At 33.2% G+C, this 19340-nt stretch overlaps 2 protein-coding genes across 2 annotated transcripts; one reads left to right on the forward strand and one right to left on the reverse strand.

The window, feature by feature from the left end:
* Positions 1-260: 260 nt before the first annotated feature.
* On the forward strand, positions 261-13572 carry LOC111059077. Its single transcript, XM_039444237.1, has 4 exons — positions 261-302; positions 9205-9413; positions 11621-11728; positions 13552-13572. Exons 1-4 carry the CDS (start codon positions 299-301, stop codon positions 13570-13572), a joined length of 342 nt encoding a protein of 113 aa, XP_039300171.1. The 5' UTR covers positions 261-298.
* Positions 13573-16414: 2842 nt separating this feature from the next.
* On the reverse strand, positions 16415-18544 carry LOC120355632. The gene has a single exon (XM_039444238.1). The coding sequence runs from the start codon at positions 18230-18232 to the stop codon at positions 16451-16453; it is 1782 nt and encodes a 593-aa protein (XP_039300172.1). The 5' UTR covers positions 18233-18544; the 3' UTR covers positions 16415-16450.
* Positions 18545-19340: the final 796 nt, after the last annotated feature.

Consider the following 19340-nt stretch of genomic DNA (forward strand, 5'->3'; position numbering starts at 1 on the left):
TGCATAACGAGAATGGAGCAATTCTCATTTTTAATGACTGAACAAAGCAAATCTTAATGAATACAATACAATATATGATAATGATTGTTAAAATAAATAAATAATCAATATTTTATTTTTGTTTTCAGCACCTCAAAACGAAAGAAAATTTGAAGGCCTGTAAGGTGCCAAGGAGGCTGGTGGCCAAAGTGGACGCAGCAGTGGAGTTGGCTATGGAGATGCAGGATGTTTTTATCTGAGTGAGTAAGAGAAAAAAATAATTGTGAGGAGTACTCTGGAGAGAAGGGTACAGTGTCTGATGGGTGAGTGATGATGATCAATTCATTTCATTTTTATTGTTTATTAATAATAATAATTCAATTTATACTCAAAGTTAATGTACTTCGCTTACTACACAGTCACTATATAACCTATTATCACAAATTTATATACTTTTATTCATTCATTCATTTCTATGATTATGATGATGATGATGATTTTAGGCCTACAATAATGAATTATTATCAATCTAGTACCATTATCAAATTTCAATTGAATATCATATGTAGCTATTATATTATTGTTATGCTAGTTCATCAATTTCAAATCTATTATTGTAAAAAATTAATATTACAAGATTTGTGATTACATTTTCTTAATTTCTAAATTGAATGTAGAATTGGTTGATTGATTGATCATGCTTTATTGACAGACAGGGAGGCTGCAAACCTCTCTCGATCATTGTTTGAATGTTTAATTTTCATCAATTCATGAATATTTAATTATTTTCTATTTGTTCAATGAAATAGAATTACTTTTTTGCGATTTTCAGCTCTATCTCTATTTATAAAAATAGAACATGTCACTAAAAGGCCTAACATGTCCTCGCCCAATTTATATTGATGGTGTAATAATAGTACCTAATGAATAAATAAAAAGGAATTATTAGGCCCCAAAATTTCCAATTCATAGCACTTAAAAAAAAACAACAACCTCAAATTAAATGTGAATTCTCAATATAATATTTATTTTTCTCACATATTGTCCCCTAATTTCACGAAGCAAATAATTATAATACTTATCATTTCTTATCTCCAATTCAAGTTCAAATTAATTCAACCAAATACACAAAATGCATCAACATCTTGTCAAAAATATAATTCAAAATTCACAATAAAATTCAATAAATAATATAAAAGATAATTAACAATAATCAGAATAAAACAATAAATATAAATCTAATTCAATAAAATAAAATTCAATCAGACAAAAATTAACAGTCACCTAGAAGTTGAATATCTCTTATTATTAAATAAAAATTAATCAACTCCATGTATGTCTGTAAATTAGTCCGGTTATTTAACATTGCCTAACCCATAAAGCAATAGAATGATAATAACCCTACCTTCAGATAATATTTTGTGTAGAATGTCTAGATTTGTATCCAATGGCGCCTCTGGCAAAAACTTTCCTCTTTCCATCTTCTCACATTCAGAATCACTGATCTTGGGGGGATTTCGATTACATTCGTTTTGGTTACCAGCCTATCTGGAAATTTTTGTAACAATGTATTGAGTACCTGTAGGTGGGTAATTTATTGAGTTCTAATTATTGAAAATTGGGCCAAAATTGGTATTACTAGGCCTACAATAATAAATTATTATCAATCTAGTACCATTATCAAATTTCAATTGAATATCATATGTAGCAATTATATTATTGTTATGCTAGTTCATCAATTTCAAATCTATTATTGTAAAAAATTAATATTACAAGATTTGTGATTACATTTTCTTAATTTCTAAATTGAATGTAGAATTGGTTGATTGATTGATCATGCTTTATTGACAGACAGGGAGGCTGCAAACCTCTCTCGATCATTGTTTGAATGTTTAATTTTCATCAATTCATGAATATTTAATTATTTTCTATTTGTTCAATGAAATAGAATTACTTTTTTGCGATTTTCAGCTCTATCTCTATTTATAAAAATAGAACATGTCACTAAAAGGCCTAACATGTCCTCGCCCAATTTATATTGATGGTGTAATAATAGTACCTAATGAATAAATAAAAAGGAATTATTAGGCCCCAAAATTTCCAATTCATAGCACTTAAAAAAAAAAACAACAACCTCAAATTAAATGTGAATTCTCAATATAATATTTATTTTTCTCACATATTGTCCCCTAATTTCACGAAGCAAATAATCGTATTATGATTTCTTATCTTATCTTATTTTATCATTTCTTATCTCCAATTCAAGTTCAAATTAATTCAACCAAATACACAAAATGCATCAACATCTTGTCAAAAATATAATTCAAAATTCACAATAAAATTCAATAAATAATATAAAAGATAATTAACAATAATCAGAATAAAACAATAAATATAAATGTAATTTAATAAAATAAAAATCAGTCAAACAAAAATTAACAGCCACCTAGAAGTTGAATATCTCTTATTATTAAATAAAAATTAATCAACTCCATGTATGTCTGTAAATTAGTCCAGATATTCAACATTGCCTACCCCATAAAGCAATAGAATGATAATAACCCTACCTCCAGATAATATTCTGTGTAGAATGTCTTCGATTTGTATCCAATGGCGCCTCTGGCAAAAACTTTCCTCTTTCCATCTTCTCACATTCAGAATCACTGATCTTGGGGGGATTTCGATTACATTCGTTTTGGTTACCAGCCTATCTGGAAATTTTTGTAACAATGTATTGAGTACCTGTAGGTGGGTAATTTATTGCGTTCTAATTATTGAAAATTGGGCCAAAATTGGAAGCTTGGTATTACTAGGCCTACAATATTATTGATTAAATAGAACAGGATGCACTTGTAGCTAAATTTCAGTTTCAAGTCTTCAAACTTCACACAGATAATTGGCAATGATTCAAGTAGAAAATGAAGGCTCTGGTACAATCTTGACTTTTGACTTTGACTCTGACCGACTGGCCACGACTTGACCTCGACTTATCCCTAATTCTCCCCTCAATATTTATTTTTCCATTTCATCTTAAAATTATTCATATATGGTATTCAACTATTTGGGGAAATTTTATTTTCTCACATTAGATACTTTTTTATAGCTTTATTTTTCTGGAGGTCAAGGTTGTTTCAGAGCCCACAATTTTTATTTATTATCCAGTTGAACTTAAATAAATTGTCAAATGGTTTAATTTCAAGTCGTCCAAAATAAATTGTCTAGTTGAATTACCATTGAGCATTTCTGGACAGATTTCCTCATATCAGCTCTGTTTACTTGAGTGACTGATAAGTCTGATAAGCCAAAATATTTTTTTTTTCAAAAAATAAGCTAATCTTTTGATGGCCAAGGCAGAGGATTCTTTTAAAAATTGAGTAAGGTTCAGATGAATTCCTGTTACAGTCATTGTACCATACAAATCCATTGTTTTTACACAGATGAAACGTGTATGTTGGTTGGAGCAGCTGGTTCATTCTTGACTTGTATGTTATTCTCTGAGAGGGATTTCTACAGTTTGGTCGTTGCTGTATTATCATGATGATTATGAAGGTGGAGGATTGAATTCTGTACGGTTTTTGGGTGATTGGGGTTTTGGATGTTTTAGTCTACCAGTTGTGGTAGATATATCATTGTGATGAGAAACTGTTGAATGTGATGTAAGTATCGGCTCTACACATTTTGTGAGCCTGAGGCCTGAAGGTGGTCTTGAGGCGCCCAAGGCCACCTTGGGGCAGAGGCCACATGTGTGGGCCAGTTGAGGTATTTGTATTTAAAGGTAAGTATTTGAAAATGAAAAATGAATAAATCTGTCCTCCCCCCCACACCAAGCCCAAAGACCCTCTAAATACCCCAAATGCAGTACAGTACCACCCACTCTGAATCACTACCTCTTTAAACACGTAGGTAGTGTCTGAATACCCCACATTTATATCACCCCCCTGAATACCTCTAATACAGTATACCAATCCCCCTAACCCAATATTTTTTTTTGAACCCCTCCCCCAAATTATTTTGTCCCTTGTCAATAATCTGAATATGTCGGGCAGTTGTTGGCTCAAGCTGTGGCTGTTGGGGGTTTGCTGAGTTGTACAGAGGGTTGACTTTGGTCAAGGGCAACTCTCTCAGCTGTCGACCAAAGTTTACAATGAATCCTGTTTGCTCCAACCAACATACAAAACATTATTTGAAAAATCAGATAACTCTACCACTGCTAACTCAGTGCAACTTTTTCTTGTTCAAAAACAAGCTGATTTGTAAATAAAGTTGTATTCCCTTCCAGGTTGCTCAATGAACATAATTCAACTAGGTAGCTTTTATCTGTGAATTTCCAATTACTGCTTTTCAATGGATAATACAGGTCTAAAATTATTTCACATTAATTTATCCACCGCTTCATGTATACAGGCTCAATACAATTGTTTCTTTGCTCTATTGGATACATAGTTTTTGAGGGTCTTAAGTCTTTTATGCCAATTCCATCTAGTCCTGGCATCTAGTACTTCTAGGGAGAATATTATGAACAATAAAATTTCATCAATGACACAATTTAAAAAATATCATTACAAAATGAAAATCATCCAATGTAACTCATTTTTATATCTTGTAGAAACCTTTTCCCATACTATAATAACTATCAATTTTAAATCAAAACCAAGTTTTTCCAGAATTAGCCAAAGCTGTCATTTGGGTTGATAAATGTCAAATTAGTGGTCCTGGGTATTTAAATCTATTTTTTATAAATGCTAAAAGAAACTAAATATTCAATTAATTATATAAATAACCATTTTTTAGAATTTTAAAATACATAAACATTTATTTTTTCATTAGCTATTTTTGAGACCCCCTCCCATGTCACCCATGAATAATAAATGATCTATTACACACTTTTATTAATGCTAAAAGAAACTAAATATTAAATTAATTATATAGATAACAATTTTTTATAATTTCAAAATCACATTAACATTTTTTTATTAGATTTTTTTGAGACTCTCTCCCATGTCACCCATGAATAATAAATGGAATTAACTTAACATAAAATAAAAATTGAATTAACTACCAATCTGCAATTAAATGAAATAGAATTAATCTTGGAGCATACTTGGTCAATTTTCTACTAAATCCGTTCTGAAAAAATCCTCATTTCTTTTTATTTCACATTCTAAATTCTACATTTATTTCTATCAGAACCATTTTTAGTTGAAAAAAGTTTTTGTTGATTATTTAATCATGCGTTGGGCTAGGACACGAATTTTTTTGTAGACTCTTAAAGATAGAATAGCTTTGATGGAACAATTGTTCAGATTAAGCATAATGGAAATCTTGTTTTTATGTAGAATGGAGCAGTAATACTTTTAGAAATAATTAAAGTTGAAAAAGATCCTCTCCGCAACTAAGCTCTGTCAACCAAGCATTATCAATCAATCAATAACATAATTTCTATCTATCTTTGTACAGTACAGCAAGAAATATTTCAAGACATTTTATAAGATTAGAAGAAACAACATTTCTATGTACCATTTCCACTGATTACTAGGACATATTTTTCCCTGAATTTATTGTGTTAAACCAGGAATTATCAATTCAATTTTGTTACTATTGTAGGCCTATTGAGAAGTCTCTAGTCTCTAATCATTTTGTTAATTATCAATGTTCTTATTTTTCAATCATCATCATTATCATTTCAACTTATTTTTTATCAATTTGTCAGTTTAAAAGATTCTGTTTTACATTCTACAATATTCAGTTTTTTCATAAAAAAATCAAATTTTTATATGTAAGAATTGATTTATTCACTCATTATAATGACTGTGCCCGAATCTCTGAGTACTCCAACTCACCGAATTGCTCCAATCTATTAATTAAACATCTCTGCCAATACAACTCCAAAACATTTTAGCCTCCTCCAAAAAGCCTCTCGCCACTATCAACAGCCTCCTGAAGCCTCGCCCCAAGATCAACAGCCTCCTGAAGTCTCGCCCCAAAATCAACAGCCTCCTGAAGCCTCCCGCCTGTACCAGCAGATTGCTCCTAAGCTATTGTATATAAAAAATTATATTGCATGCATCCACCATACATATTATATATATTATATTCATGTATCCATAATTATATACAAATATATATAAATTTGTAAATTAAAAAATACATATTATTGGTGTTTATGGTGGATGCATAATTATTATGTGTGGTTGTTACAAAACGATAAAATGAAAAAAATGAATATAATTTTTAAAATATGTAAAAAAATCTCAAATTTATTAAAAACCATAAAAATAAAAAAATATATATAATTTGTAAAATATGTAAAAAAATCTCAAATTTATTAAAAACCATAAAAATAAAAAAATATATATAAATTTGTAAATTAAAAAATACATATTATTGTAGTTTATGGTGAATGCATAATTATGTGTGTTTGTTACAATATAGAAAACATGTAGAAAACGCTCTATCATACTCAAAAATCCCATGTGATTTGCATTGGTCTATCTCTCCTCTCTCAAGCCAGATAATGTACTTGAAGGTGGCTTTGAGTAAGAAATTCCATTCCTGGAAAAAAATCATCACTGTATCATCTATACTGATAGGAGTAGTAATTCCTGTATTCGTTTTTAAATAAATTGATGCTAGCAAAAAAATAAAAATTCTAGCAAATGAATTGATTCTGTAGAAGTGCCAAACTACTTTCATGATTTTCTCACTGGATTATATTAGTGATTCAGCAGTAAATAATTATGATATCTATTCAAAGACTGAACAAATTATACCTTGGAAAGACTAGTTGACAAAAAATAAACTATTAAAATTAAACATTTGATAATTATTGTGATGTAAACGATAATGTGACTTTCAATGTATATTTATGTATGTAGCCTCAAACGATAGGCTGTTATTCCATTAAATAGAATAGTTTTGTACGAAATATTGACAAAATATTTGTGTCATCACATCCTGCTTTTTTATCCTACCTGTTTTGAAATTCATATATTAATTGAAACTTATTGTTGAAGACTTATATTCATTATATAATTGTTTTATCTTACTATATTGTTTTTAATTATTTTTTCTTTCAATGAATAAACTAAATAAATTAGATTTCTTCAATGATACCCCCTTTCTCCACACTGACAGACGTAAATCAAGTAGTGTAAAACAATGAAACTATCAGCACAGATCTAATGGTTGTCTGTGGTATTTATTAATACAATGATTTTTTTCAATATTCAACATTGTTTGTTCATTCAACATTCAAATGTCCCAGTTCTAACCAAATACAGATATTATCAAATCAATTTATTTTCCATTTTTACAATATATACAGAGCATGAAATTACCATAGTTACTAAATGTCCATACAATGCTTATCAAATGTTCAAATATTGAACAAAAATATCTGATAATCTCCATTTAACGTTCGATAGTGGTTAAATAATGTCTAATAATGTTTGATAGCTGTTTAATATTCAACCAGACAATGTACATAAACGTTAATCATAGTCCAATTTTCTGTATATGGCAAACGCCAACAAAAATGGCGGCTGGTGAAAGAACAATATTAATGTTCAGTTCTGTGACGACAGTTAGCAAGTGGTCTGTGAGAGCATATCAAGTCAAGGGCAACCTCAGCTAAATCGTTAGGGTGTGATCACATTGAATGCCTAATAAATATATGAGTGCAAGTTCACGTCAGATCATGCATGAGCCGAAAAACAAAATTTGAAAAGTGCCATTGAACCATGTTGAGACTTGCATGTAGCTGCTCACCCACTGAACGCAACCAGCAAGTGCAAGCGTTCAATGTGAGGGTTCCTGTTAATTTTTCTCAGATTTTGTTTTTCTCACCCCTGTATGCTTGATCATGCATAACCAAGCTTGCACTTCGCACCCTTACACTTTGACAGACCACTCACAAAATTTCCTGACCGAGCTGAACGAATTGATATCAGTCTTTCACCAACCACCAATTCATAATAAAATTAAAAAATAGTATGGTTGATTGGCGTGGAAAAATATATTAGGCACACTTGTTTGGATAAAATTGGTATTTATTTTTTTGCAAATTTATGAAGAAATGTAACAGTCGCTGTAAATACAAATACTGTACTCCTTATAAATGATATTATAATGTTACTGGTTAGAATGGAAACAGTACAGTGCATGTCTTATCGCATTTAGTTCCTCTCTACCTAGCTCTGTCTATCTCCGAGGAGGAGGAGGAGGAGGAGGGTACTTTCTCCCCGGCAGAGCTGGCTGAGTCCCTGTCGTCTTTAAAACCGCATCAAGTAAGTCGATCCGCATTTTTATGTATTTTCCTCGGTCCTCCATATTTTGTGAACCCTCAAAGTTACCCAGCGTTGTACAATCTTATTTGTATTGCTAAAACCAATGACCAGTTGCTATAGTGAGGTCCACTTTAGAATGGCAGTGGAGAAAGATAGGAGAACAACGTTGCCAATCCTTTGTCTTGTCAACGTCTTCTATAGACGGTAGCTGATACAGGTCTATTTATGTAATATTAACTGTTTATTCTCGTTTCAAATAATCAATTATATTTTATCAAGCAAGCTATATTTTTCAATAATTTCATAATGAATTTTCATAACTAAGATGAAATATTTTGTTAGTTAAGTAAATCGAGGCACCGAGCTTTGCTCGTTATTTTTATTTATTGATAAAAAGAACACAATTCTCTAAAATGATCGTGTTTATATTTCATACGTCATCTTATGAATTTCGGGGATGCGATATTTTGATTTTTCACATACTCTCTTTTTTACTATCCACAGCTGTTTCAGCCAAGGATGAATTATCCTTTTAATGTCGTTCCGCGAGTTTTCTCAAGGATGAGACCTAGTGCAATCGAATCTTTATAATATCATGAACCTACTATGTTCTAAATTTCGTGAAAATTGTTAGAGCCGTTTTCGAGATCCGTTAAACATAAATAATCAGATATAAAAATACAGAAATCGCTCGCTTAATATAATAGGATTAATTCCACATTGTTAAAAGACGATCTGGCGACAGAGCAAAGCGAGAAGGAGATAGCGCTATCCGCTTTGTTGAATGATAGACAAGGATAGCATTGCTAATCAAACTCAGCCATTATAACGTGGACCTCACTATAGTCACTATATTCTAGTTGTTATTCAATTGACCGAATGTCAGATCAAATCAACCCAATGTTTTGCAGTGATTTGAATTGGTGTGTGGTTTCCGCAGGTGATGGTGATTGGTTCCGTGGTGTTGAACCAGATAGTGGTGGGACTTGCGGTGTCCTACCTGAGCGTCCTGATGTGTGGCATCGGTGTCCTGATGGCGTGGCGTGGCTTCTCTCCCCTCCGCCAACTGCCCACCTTCCACTGGGTGTGCGCCGAGTTGGCGCTCCACATAACTCTCACAGGTTCGTCCAAATACATCGACATAAACAAGTACATCGATTTATCTATAATATAATAAAGTAAATGATTGGCTTATACACGTACGGGATAGGAAATTCACGAATGATGCAGTCTCAACTACTCAACTGATTAACTTGAAATTTTGCATATAGATTCTTAATTTACCGAGGATGGTTATAGACCTATTTCAAATTCTTCAAGATTTCATTACATCAAGTTATCAGTTTGTCAAGTTCTTAATTAGACTATGGGTTTTCTGCTTGTAACAAATACGTCGACATCAACAAATCACTTTACCCATCCAACTACTGTACACACAAAAGTTTTAAGCCAAATTCCCACATTTCAGTGAACGTATCCAGTACAGTAAAAATATAATTCCTTTCAGATCTAATTGGACTATTCATACTCGCTCGACCGTGCTGAGTGGGAACAGTCCAATCATAACTCATGGCAATTATTATATTTCCACTGATTCTGATACTGAGATGTGTGAATCCAGCTTTATGCTCAATAGGGCAGAAAAGGATTACCATTGATCTTATGAGAGTGGACATAAAATGTTTGTCTGACAATAGTACTTCACGTCACAAGTCCGGTAACGGTAGTTTACCGCATAAGTATGATTGTTTCTGCCCGAAACGTAGTTGAGGGCAGAATTATTATACGAATGCGGTAAATACGTTACCGTACAAGTTACGTACAATATTTTTTGTCATACTTTTCTCAGAAAGAATAATATTGCTGAGAAACAGTAACCATTACCTGCTGCTGCTCGAGCTACTGCATTCTATAAACAAGACCTAGCCCATAGCTCCTATGTCATAACAGACCCATCTAGCTCGAATAAAATAATAAAGGCCAATGTTAAAAATGTCAGATGAGTTCTTACAAATTGAAACTTATTAGTTGAGTTCTAATAATATTTGAGTTATTCTATTAGTTACTTAGATATTATTAACTCACTCTCTTCTTCTTACTGAAGTTCTCAACAATAAGAAGTTTAAATTATTGTTACCAATATAACAACTAAAGACTATAACGCTAAGACTATATAGCTATTTGAATCAATTTGAATGTTCCTATTTCGGAACTGGGAAACATACTCGACTGTAAAGAAAACCATATGATCTCTTTACAGTATAGTATGCTGTAATGAAAATCACATGTTTTCTTGTTCTGCAAACAGCTGTTTACCGGCTTGATTTGATGCATGGAAAACAGCTGCAATTGAGTAAGTATGACAAAAAATAGATTTGTGAGGAAAGATTTGGTTTGATAAACTCATAGAAGCTGTAATGTAGCCGATCATTTGCCATGACTTTTCACAATCCAAGATACCCCATTGTTTGAAAATTCAAAAGTGTCGACAACGGTAAAAATTCATGACAAGTAAAATTGGCCTGGAAAAAAGATGCCTCTAGGCAGTCGCTTACAAGGATGGGACCTGGAACTATCTACAGCAGATAAACGGGCTACATCACACCTCCATAAGTATTCCAATCCAAATCTTCCCTCACAAATTTATTTCGTCAAAAACCATGAAAAGATGTAAATTTATAGCTAAAATATTATAATTATCATTCTAATTTCCCTTTTAAATTTCAAAATCATACCACTCATCATGTGGAGTTCAAATGGCAATTCAACAATATTTACTAAACTGTTTATTGACTTGTTATGCTCTTGTTTTATTGCAAAAAATATTCACATCGTAAACAACACAGAATAAAAGCTTGAATGAAAAACTATATCCATTCATAAATACTTCTTCATTCTTGATAATAGGTTTCGTAAAACGCATTTATGTGCGTATTGTTTATTGGAAATGAATGAAAATGTTATTAATGATTATAATAGTAGAATTTTACACAGTCTTCTAATATTCAGGCTATTATAAGGCTTCTGATGTTTCTTTAAATTCACATACAAAGGAGATGAATAGCTACCTCTTCTACATGATGAAACATTACATTCAGTTGACTCAATTTGAAAAACCCTATTTTATCTAACTATCTAATGCATAATTGCAGTGAGTTTTGTTCAATTCATTAGTCTGAGATTTGTTAATATTATCAACCATTATTTATTTATCTAATTATGTCCTTTCATAAGAAATATATAATATTCCAATAGTAGAATTCATATTCTTATTAGATAGTATCCTGATTATGTGTAACCTTATCTAAATTTTGGAGAGGAATTGCTCAAGGTTACATTATTTTTCCTCTCCCTAGCACATTCACAAGCAGCACCACGAGTGGACGGCTCCAATCTCAGTTACCGCCATCTACTGTCATCCCATCGAGCACACATTCAGCAATCTGTTGCCGCCCTTCCTCGGGGTAAGCTCCAGCATAGATAAACGACATGGTGTTTTGTATCAAGTTTAGATGATACTGTATCATGTGTGGTGATACTGTATCCAAAATGTGGTGATACCTTAGAGAAAATATAGCTTAAGGGCGGTTGCAGACGAACCACATTCGTATGTAGGATGTGGGACCGTCATACCACAGATCAATATGACTAAACGCCCTAACGCAGAGAGACTTTCACACTACATTCGAGAAAACGCTCATTAGTGCAACAGTAATGTTAAGGTGCGTACAGATATACGCGCCGCGAACATGAGCAATTCACTTTTAATCAGCTGATGCCAAGCTTTTTATATCTTTACCTTACCGTTTCTGTAAAAATGCAGATATAGTCAGGTGATTAAAAGTGAATTGCTCATGTTCGCGGCGCGTATATCTGTACGCACCTTTATGTAATGTTCAGGTTGTAGGTTATGTTGAGGTGATTTCATAATAGTGCTTCATCATGATAAAATTTGTAGAACCAATATTGATATTGTGGAATCTTTCCATAATTTAAAAAACTATTTGAAATAATTTCAATTTATTGTCAAATTCCACTTTAATAAACACAAAGTTCACAGGACATGAAATCATGTAAATCGTGCAAACTTTGTGTTTATTAAAGTGGAGTTTGACAATAATTGTCAATTTGAAATTATTTCAAATAGCTTTTTTTAATTTTTCATATATTTTTCATTTTCCCATGGAACACCACTCTAGATCTTCGGTTCAAGTTTTTGGCGCGCACTTTTGAAATTAATTTCCATCAAAGAGTGTCGTAGAGTAACTGAAAATTGACAAAGGCTGCTGTAGTGTATTATCAAAATTTTTCTATGATTCAAAGCAATAGTACAAATTCAAATCAAGTAGCTGGTGCTGGTGCCAGCTCAAAGAATACTTTATAAGTTCTAGGTTGGCTATGTTGTAAATGGAAACATTTTTTTATTATTATTGTTATTATCATTATGTTGTCAGGACAGGTGATTTTCCATAATATTTCAATAGACAATAGTTGAGCTGGTATTGCAGAATGATTCTATGTGGAGAAAGCAGAAGATAGCTTGTTTTGCCTGCGCATGCGCAGAGAAGCAAGCAGACTACAATTCAATCGACCAATGAGAGCTCTTCGAATGTTAATTGTCACAATTTACCAGGCTTCGACTGTGGGGCAGGAATTTGTTACTGGAACTAGTTTCTGGTCAAAATTGTTCCCATGGGACACGGAACTTTTTCCCGGGTAAATTGTGAATCGTACAATTTACCACCTTTCATTTTTCCAGAATGGGCCCAATATGAAGTACACATTAAAGTACCAATTACAATTAACTACCGAGCTATCTAATATAACCTACAAATTTGAGGTAAAATTCAAGGGAACACTATCACAGCGACTACGATTGTAGTACAGAAGCTAGGGGAAGCGTGGTGCTCAAACCAGTGGTACCACAATTGCAAGGAAAATAATCGCTACCACAGCGAACAACGCCATGTGGAAGTATTTAAGATAAGATAAGATAATCTCTTTATTCAACACAGCATATAATACAATATACATTTGAATATCGTCTAGTCACAGGTCATTTCTTGAGGAATTGTTGAAAATATACTCACATCAATGGACATAAAATAAGCACCAGTACAAAGACATCAGATACATAAAGAAGGTTTTAAAAGTAGTGCAGGACATAGAAATTTATTATTACTAGATGCTTCAATCATGTATTACAGAAATAATCATTGAAACTATAATAAGCTTTTGCAACAAGAAAGCTGTATAATTTCTTTTTGAATATATTCTTGTTTGTTAGGGACTGCAGCTCAATTGGTAAATTATTGTAAAGCTTTGAACCAATGTAAGAAGGCATTTTCTCATACAGTTGAAGCCTGTGCTGTCTTAAAGCTAATTTATTTCTGCCTCTAGTATTATGATTGTGGATGTCAGCGTTTGTGGCTAGATCTGAGATATGGTCGTGAGTGAAGACTAATAATTTGAAAATATAAATTGAGGGTAGAGTTAGAATGTTCAAATAGACGAAAGCCTCTCTACATGACTCATTAAATTTGAGTCCAGCCAAATAGCGAATAGCTCTTTTTTGCAATTTAAATATTTTTTGGAAGTGCAAATCTGCAGTGCTTCCCCATAACTCTATCCCATAAGCAACATGGGAGTGAAACAATGCAAAGTAAACCATCTTTGAAACAGATAATGGTACAAATTTTACCATATTTCTTATTACAAAAAGATCTCTACTCACTCTATTAACTATTACATTTACATGCTCATCCCACACAAACTTGAAATCTAGCTCTAGGCCAAGTAATTTCACAGAATCTGTATTTCGTATACAATCATTTCCTATAAACAAATGTGGCTCAATCGCACTGTGTCTCAGACTAAAATTTATTAGACTACTTTTTTTGAATTTACTGTCAGGGAGAGCGAATTAAAATACTGAACAACTCTATTGCACACCAGATTACAATCAATTTCTAGGTCTTCCAAGTTTCTGTCCGCAAATATCAAAGATGTATCGTCAGCATATAGCGTCAACTTATTTTGAGGTACAAGAGAAGAAATATCATTTATATATAGTATAAAAAGAAGAGGTCCCAAAATAGAACCCTGCGGTACTCCTGAGGATACTTTAACAAGTTTTGAAGCGGTTTGTTCCTGATCGCCTTGAATTGAAACATACTGATATCGATCAGACAGATATGACTTTATGAGATCATTTGCTCTACCATTTATACCAAGGCCATTTAATTTATCTAACAACAGGCTGTGGTCCACGCAATCGAAAGCCTTTGATAGATCTAGCATTACACCAGCCGTATATTTACCATCTTCAATGTTTGTTATCAGTCCTTCAAAAATCTCTATTAGGGCTGAAGTAGTTGATTTCTGTTTTACAAAACCATGTTGATTGGGTGAAATCAGATTGTGCTTAACTAGGTAGGCTACCAGTCTAGTGAGAATGATGGATTCAAAAATCTTTGAAAAAGCTGTTAAAATTGAAATGGGTCTGAAATTATTTATGTCATGTTTGCTACCTTCTTTGAAAAGTGGAATAACTTTAGCTATTTTTAAAATGGCCGGAAATTCACCAGATTCGAGCATAGAGTTGACGATGCAAGATATTGGCTGGGCAATGGCTCTTTTACACTGCTTTAACACCCTTAAGGAGACATCATCATGACCAGTGCTATTTTTAGGCTTAAATCTATCGATAGTTTGTAAGATCTCATCTTCGTTAGATGGTATTAGGTAGAAGTGCTCAGATGGCGGAACTGGAACATTCTGGTTGCTTATAGGAGTATTATTAGAAGTCAGTTGTGTTTTATTTAAATCTTCACTTAATCTTTGAGCAACGCTAGCAAAAAAATTGTTAAATTCGTCTGCAATACGTCTTTTGTCAGTAACATGTTCATCCTCAATATCAAGTCCTAGTAAGTCAATTTTTCGTTCAAACCCTTTACCTCTAAATTGATTTATTAGCTTCCAACTGGTTTTAGATCTATTTGTTGAATTTTTAATTAAATTACCATAAAATTCTTTTTTTGCTCTGGTTACTAGCTGGTCATAATGATTTTTTACACTGTTGATAAGAGATGTATCTAAATTTGGTATTGCGTTTGCCTTCCCTGTTGCAAATTCAAGCACAGTTCTAATTTGTTTAATTTCTTCAGTCATCCAGTTACCACCGCTACATTTCTTCCTTTTCGTCGTAGGTGAGGGCTTGGTCACCATAGGGCAATGAATGTTATAATAGTGAAGAAAGGTTTGATGGAACAACTCATATTTGTTGTTTGTTACATTTTCGGAGGCAACAGCACTCCAATCTACAACTGACAAAGCCGCCTCAAGGCCAACCATATTATTGACACTACAATTACGGAATGTAACATAGGAAATATTTTTTGCAATGGGAGTACAATTCGTAAAATTCAACACAATAGACTGAGCAGTGTGGTCCGATAGCCATGAGTGTATTACGTCTACATTAATATTAGTCAATGAGGAACTAGTAATTATATTATCAATGGCCGTTTTACTAAGCTCTGATATTCTAGTGGGAACTTCAATATTGTACCTTAAACTAAACTGATCCAGTACATTCAAAAAAGCTCTACGTTGGGAAGAATCCATCAAGAAGTCAATATTGAAATCACCTGCACAGATTAATTTGATTCCCATATTCGCCGACAATTTCTCAAGGACATCAATCAGATTGTTGAAAAATAAGTTTATGTCACCATTTGGAGGCCGATAAATACCTAGAAGTACGTATACATCCTTATTTATATTGAACTTGGAACAAGCTAATTCAATGCATCCCTCTATACAAAAATCATTTATGTTAATTTTAACTATGTTACGGGGCTGTTGATTACCGCACGTACTGTGGTATATAGCAACGCCACCCATACTCTTATTAACTCTACAATAATAATCAATTAGACGCATATTTTGTACATTCAAACAAGTTAGCTCCGTGTTTTTTAAACCGTGTTCAGTTAGAATTAGGAAATCCGGTCGTTCCAAGTCAAGGAATATTTCTAGTCTATCTATTTTGTTATTTAAAGATCTAATGTTCTGGTGTATAAATTTTATTTTCAGAGGCGCTGACTTATTTGTTTGAGCAGATAAGGCATCATTATTGACAAAATTCAACCGATATTGATTAGTATCAATACCGGCCAAGTGGTCTAGTTTTTTAAAGGAATAGGTTTATCAATTTGAATAGATGTATCTGTATTAAGTTCCCTCAAAATCTGATCAGCAATGTAGCGCTTACCCATGTTGTTCAAGTGAAGCCCATGATTTGTATGAAAGCGTCTCCCCAGCTTACCCAGTTCCAAAAGAGTGACATTTCCAAAGCGTTTACACGTTTTTCGTATCTGAATATTTGCCCATTCAACCAATTTATTAACGCACGACCAATCAGGGAGGTCATACCTGTGAGGAACATCGAATACGAGAACTCTAGTATGTCTCAAATCTGACAGTCTCCTGCGTAAAACTGATATTAAATTCTTGGCCTCATTTCTGGCTATATCGTTAGTTCCAGCAATAAATACAGCGGCATCCAGCGGACCTAAATCAGAACAGTCACCACCGCTCTCACTGGTCACATCTTGAAAAACAGCTCCCGGCTTAAGTGTACCTATTACTTGACATTTTTCATTTTTGTCATTCATTAATTTATCAACGACATTACGACCCTGACTATCCATGAAAAGTTTAATTTTTCTTATAGGATCAGAAGCTTTTGACTTGGGCAAAAGAGATTCTCTCTCAAGATTAACATTATTCATTGAAATAATCGGTTGTGGAAAATCACCAGTTGTAGCTTCAAATTCATCAGTCTGATGCTTCAAATAATTGACAATAGTGTTCAGTACATGCAATCTTTGTTTCTTAGCGTCAAATTTCCTTAATTTAAAATTTTTATAAATACCGGGACAATTATTTTTATTTCTAATTTTAATGTAACTTTCAAGATGAAAAAGTGCAAAGATGCCACAGTCGAAAGAATTTTGCTGCTGCAAACAATCAATATGAACCACTCTATCTGAATTGAATGTTGGTTTTAGCCTCTCTATTAAGATATTTAAAGATTTGTTATTATACTGTCGCAATGAGTCAAAATTATAAAACGTTTTGTCAATATGATCAAAGACAACTAGGCTCCAGTGAGAGCCAGTCCATCCATCCATACAATTATTGGTGCGACTGTCATTCAGAATGAATGCAATATTTCTGTTTACACACGAATTTGAACTTAAAAAAGAGTGATCATAATCATTATCATTGACAATAAGTGATCCTACAACCGTGTCAACAACAATTAAATCCTTATAGCTAGAAAACATTTTCCTACAATATACATTTATGTCATTGTCCGTGAGTAATTCATCATTTATGAATGTATGTAATCGGTCAATTAGAGTTCCAGTAGGCGTACTGTCTCCAATTTTAACAGTCTGTGTTGTTGCATCTCTAGCAGCATCCAGGCGCTGCATCAATTGAATATCTAGATTGATTGATCTGTCCAAGGCCGCATTACGCTGAATCTCTAACTCCTCAAGACGAGATTTCAACAGTTCATTTTCAGTTCTTAACTGAGAAAGCTCATCATTCAATGGACCAGATAGAAGGTTCGAATTATTATCGGATACCAACAGTGATTGATTGAAGTCAATATTTTGTTTCTCCACTTGGGTAGCCAAGCCATCAGTAACAAGGGACGGTGACGAAAATTCGGGTGAAGAATGCGTTAAAATATTATCACACGTGTGTGTACCAGCTAAGTCAACAATGCTATCACACGTTATATTAGTCTTTAAGGAAGCCGCGCACTCCTTATCAAGGCACCGCCACGTGATACGATTGCTAACAGTAGAGCTGAAAGATTTTCTGTATTTATGTCCTTTATATATAATTCCAGGTTTACCCTTTGAAGTTTGAAAAAGATTAATACTTTCCATTTCAATGAGAGTGAGTAATCAGCGTTGTCAGAGACAAAGACAACAGATAACACAAGTAATGAGAAGCTACAGATTTCCAACAATACTCTTGGTTGCTATGGTAACGAGTTTCCCGCCAGAAAATCAAAAGTCCGCACAGCTGATCATACCAATTAACGGTTCAAAAGCACATTCCAATACAGAACTGTCTTATCTTATCACTTGAAATGAAACGGCCGAAAAGACGGTAAAATTTGTACAGTTCGACCCACCAAGATAAACATTTAGTGTATATATCTCTCATTCAAAAAGTTTCAAAATATATAGTATGAACAACAGGATCTGACATTGGATCTGACGCTGAAGCGAAAAATAAATTAGTAGCCGGTTGAGTCTTAGGTTATGTAGACAGTCGAAAATAGAATTTGTATTACCAGCAACCACTCACAATACACAAAGAATTCACTTGACACCAACAACAAACCACCACTATATGGTTCATAATAACGTAAGTAGAACTCATATATTATCCATCACAATTTAAAATAAACGTTAAAATGAAGAGCTACATGAAGAGTTACTTTCTCAATCCTGCGCCTGCGCAGTCACATCAGAGCCACTGCCATGCCTGCCAATGCATTTCATATGCGCTGCGTTTGTGGTACCACAGAAGGAAAATAGTAGCTCCCACTCCCACATGCGATTGTGGTTCGTCTGCAACCGCCCTAAGAAAATATTCCATGGTGTTGTGTACAAGTTGAGATGATACTGTATCATATTCTGTTAATACTGTATCATTCAGGGTGATACAGTATCATTTTGTGGTGATACTAATAAGTAAATAATTTTATTTCCATCATAAATTCCACTTGACATTCATTTCAAGTTTTGGAAATTATATGACCACTTTGACAAGTTGCGTGGTCATTACTGTATCATTAATGGTGATACCATACAGAAAAGATAGCATAAGAAGATTTCCCATGGTATAGGTCGTTTATGTTCCAAATTGCATGCCGATTTCTTGTTTGCTCAAGCCGATTACTGTCGACTACTATCTATGTTTTAATTCGTATTTTCTTTTGTCTGTCTGTATGTATGTAACGCATTTACGGCCAAACGCGTTGTT

The sequence above is a fragment of the Nilaparvata lugens genome, unplaced genomic scaffold (assembly GCF_014356525.2).
Source record: "Nilaparvata lugens isolate BPH unplaced genomic scaffold, ASM1435652v1 scaffold3780, whole genome shotgun sequence".
NCBI lineage: Eukaryota > Metazoa > Arthropoda > Insecta > Hemiptera > Delphacidae > Nilaparvata > Nilaparvata lugens.

Coding starts and splice junctions, on each gene's coding strand:
- LOC111059077 (XM_039444237.1), top strand. Junction 9,414..11,620: donor AAATACATCGACATAAACAA/GTACATCGATTT, acceptor TCCTCTCCCTAG/CACATTCACAAGCAGCACCA. Junction 11,729..13,551: donor TGTTGCCGCCCTTCCTCGGG/GTAAGCTCCAGC, acceptor CTTGTTTGTTAG/GGACTGCAGCTCAATTGGTA.
- LOC120355632 (XM_039444238.1), bottom strand. CDS start 18,232: ATGGAAAGTATTAATCTTTTTCAAACTTCAAAGGGTAAACCTGGAATT.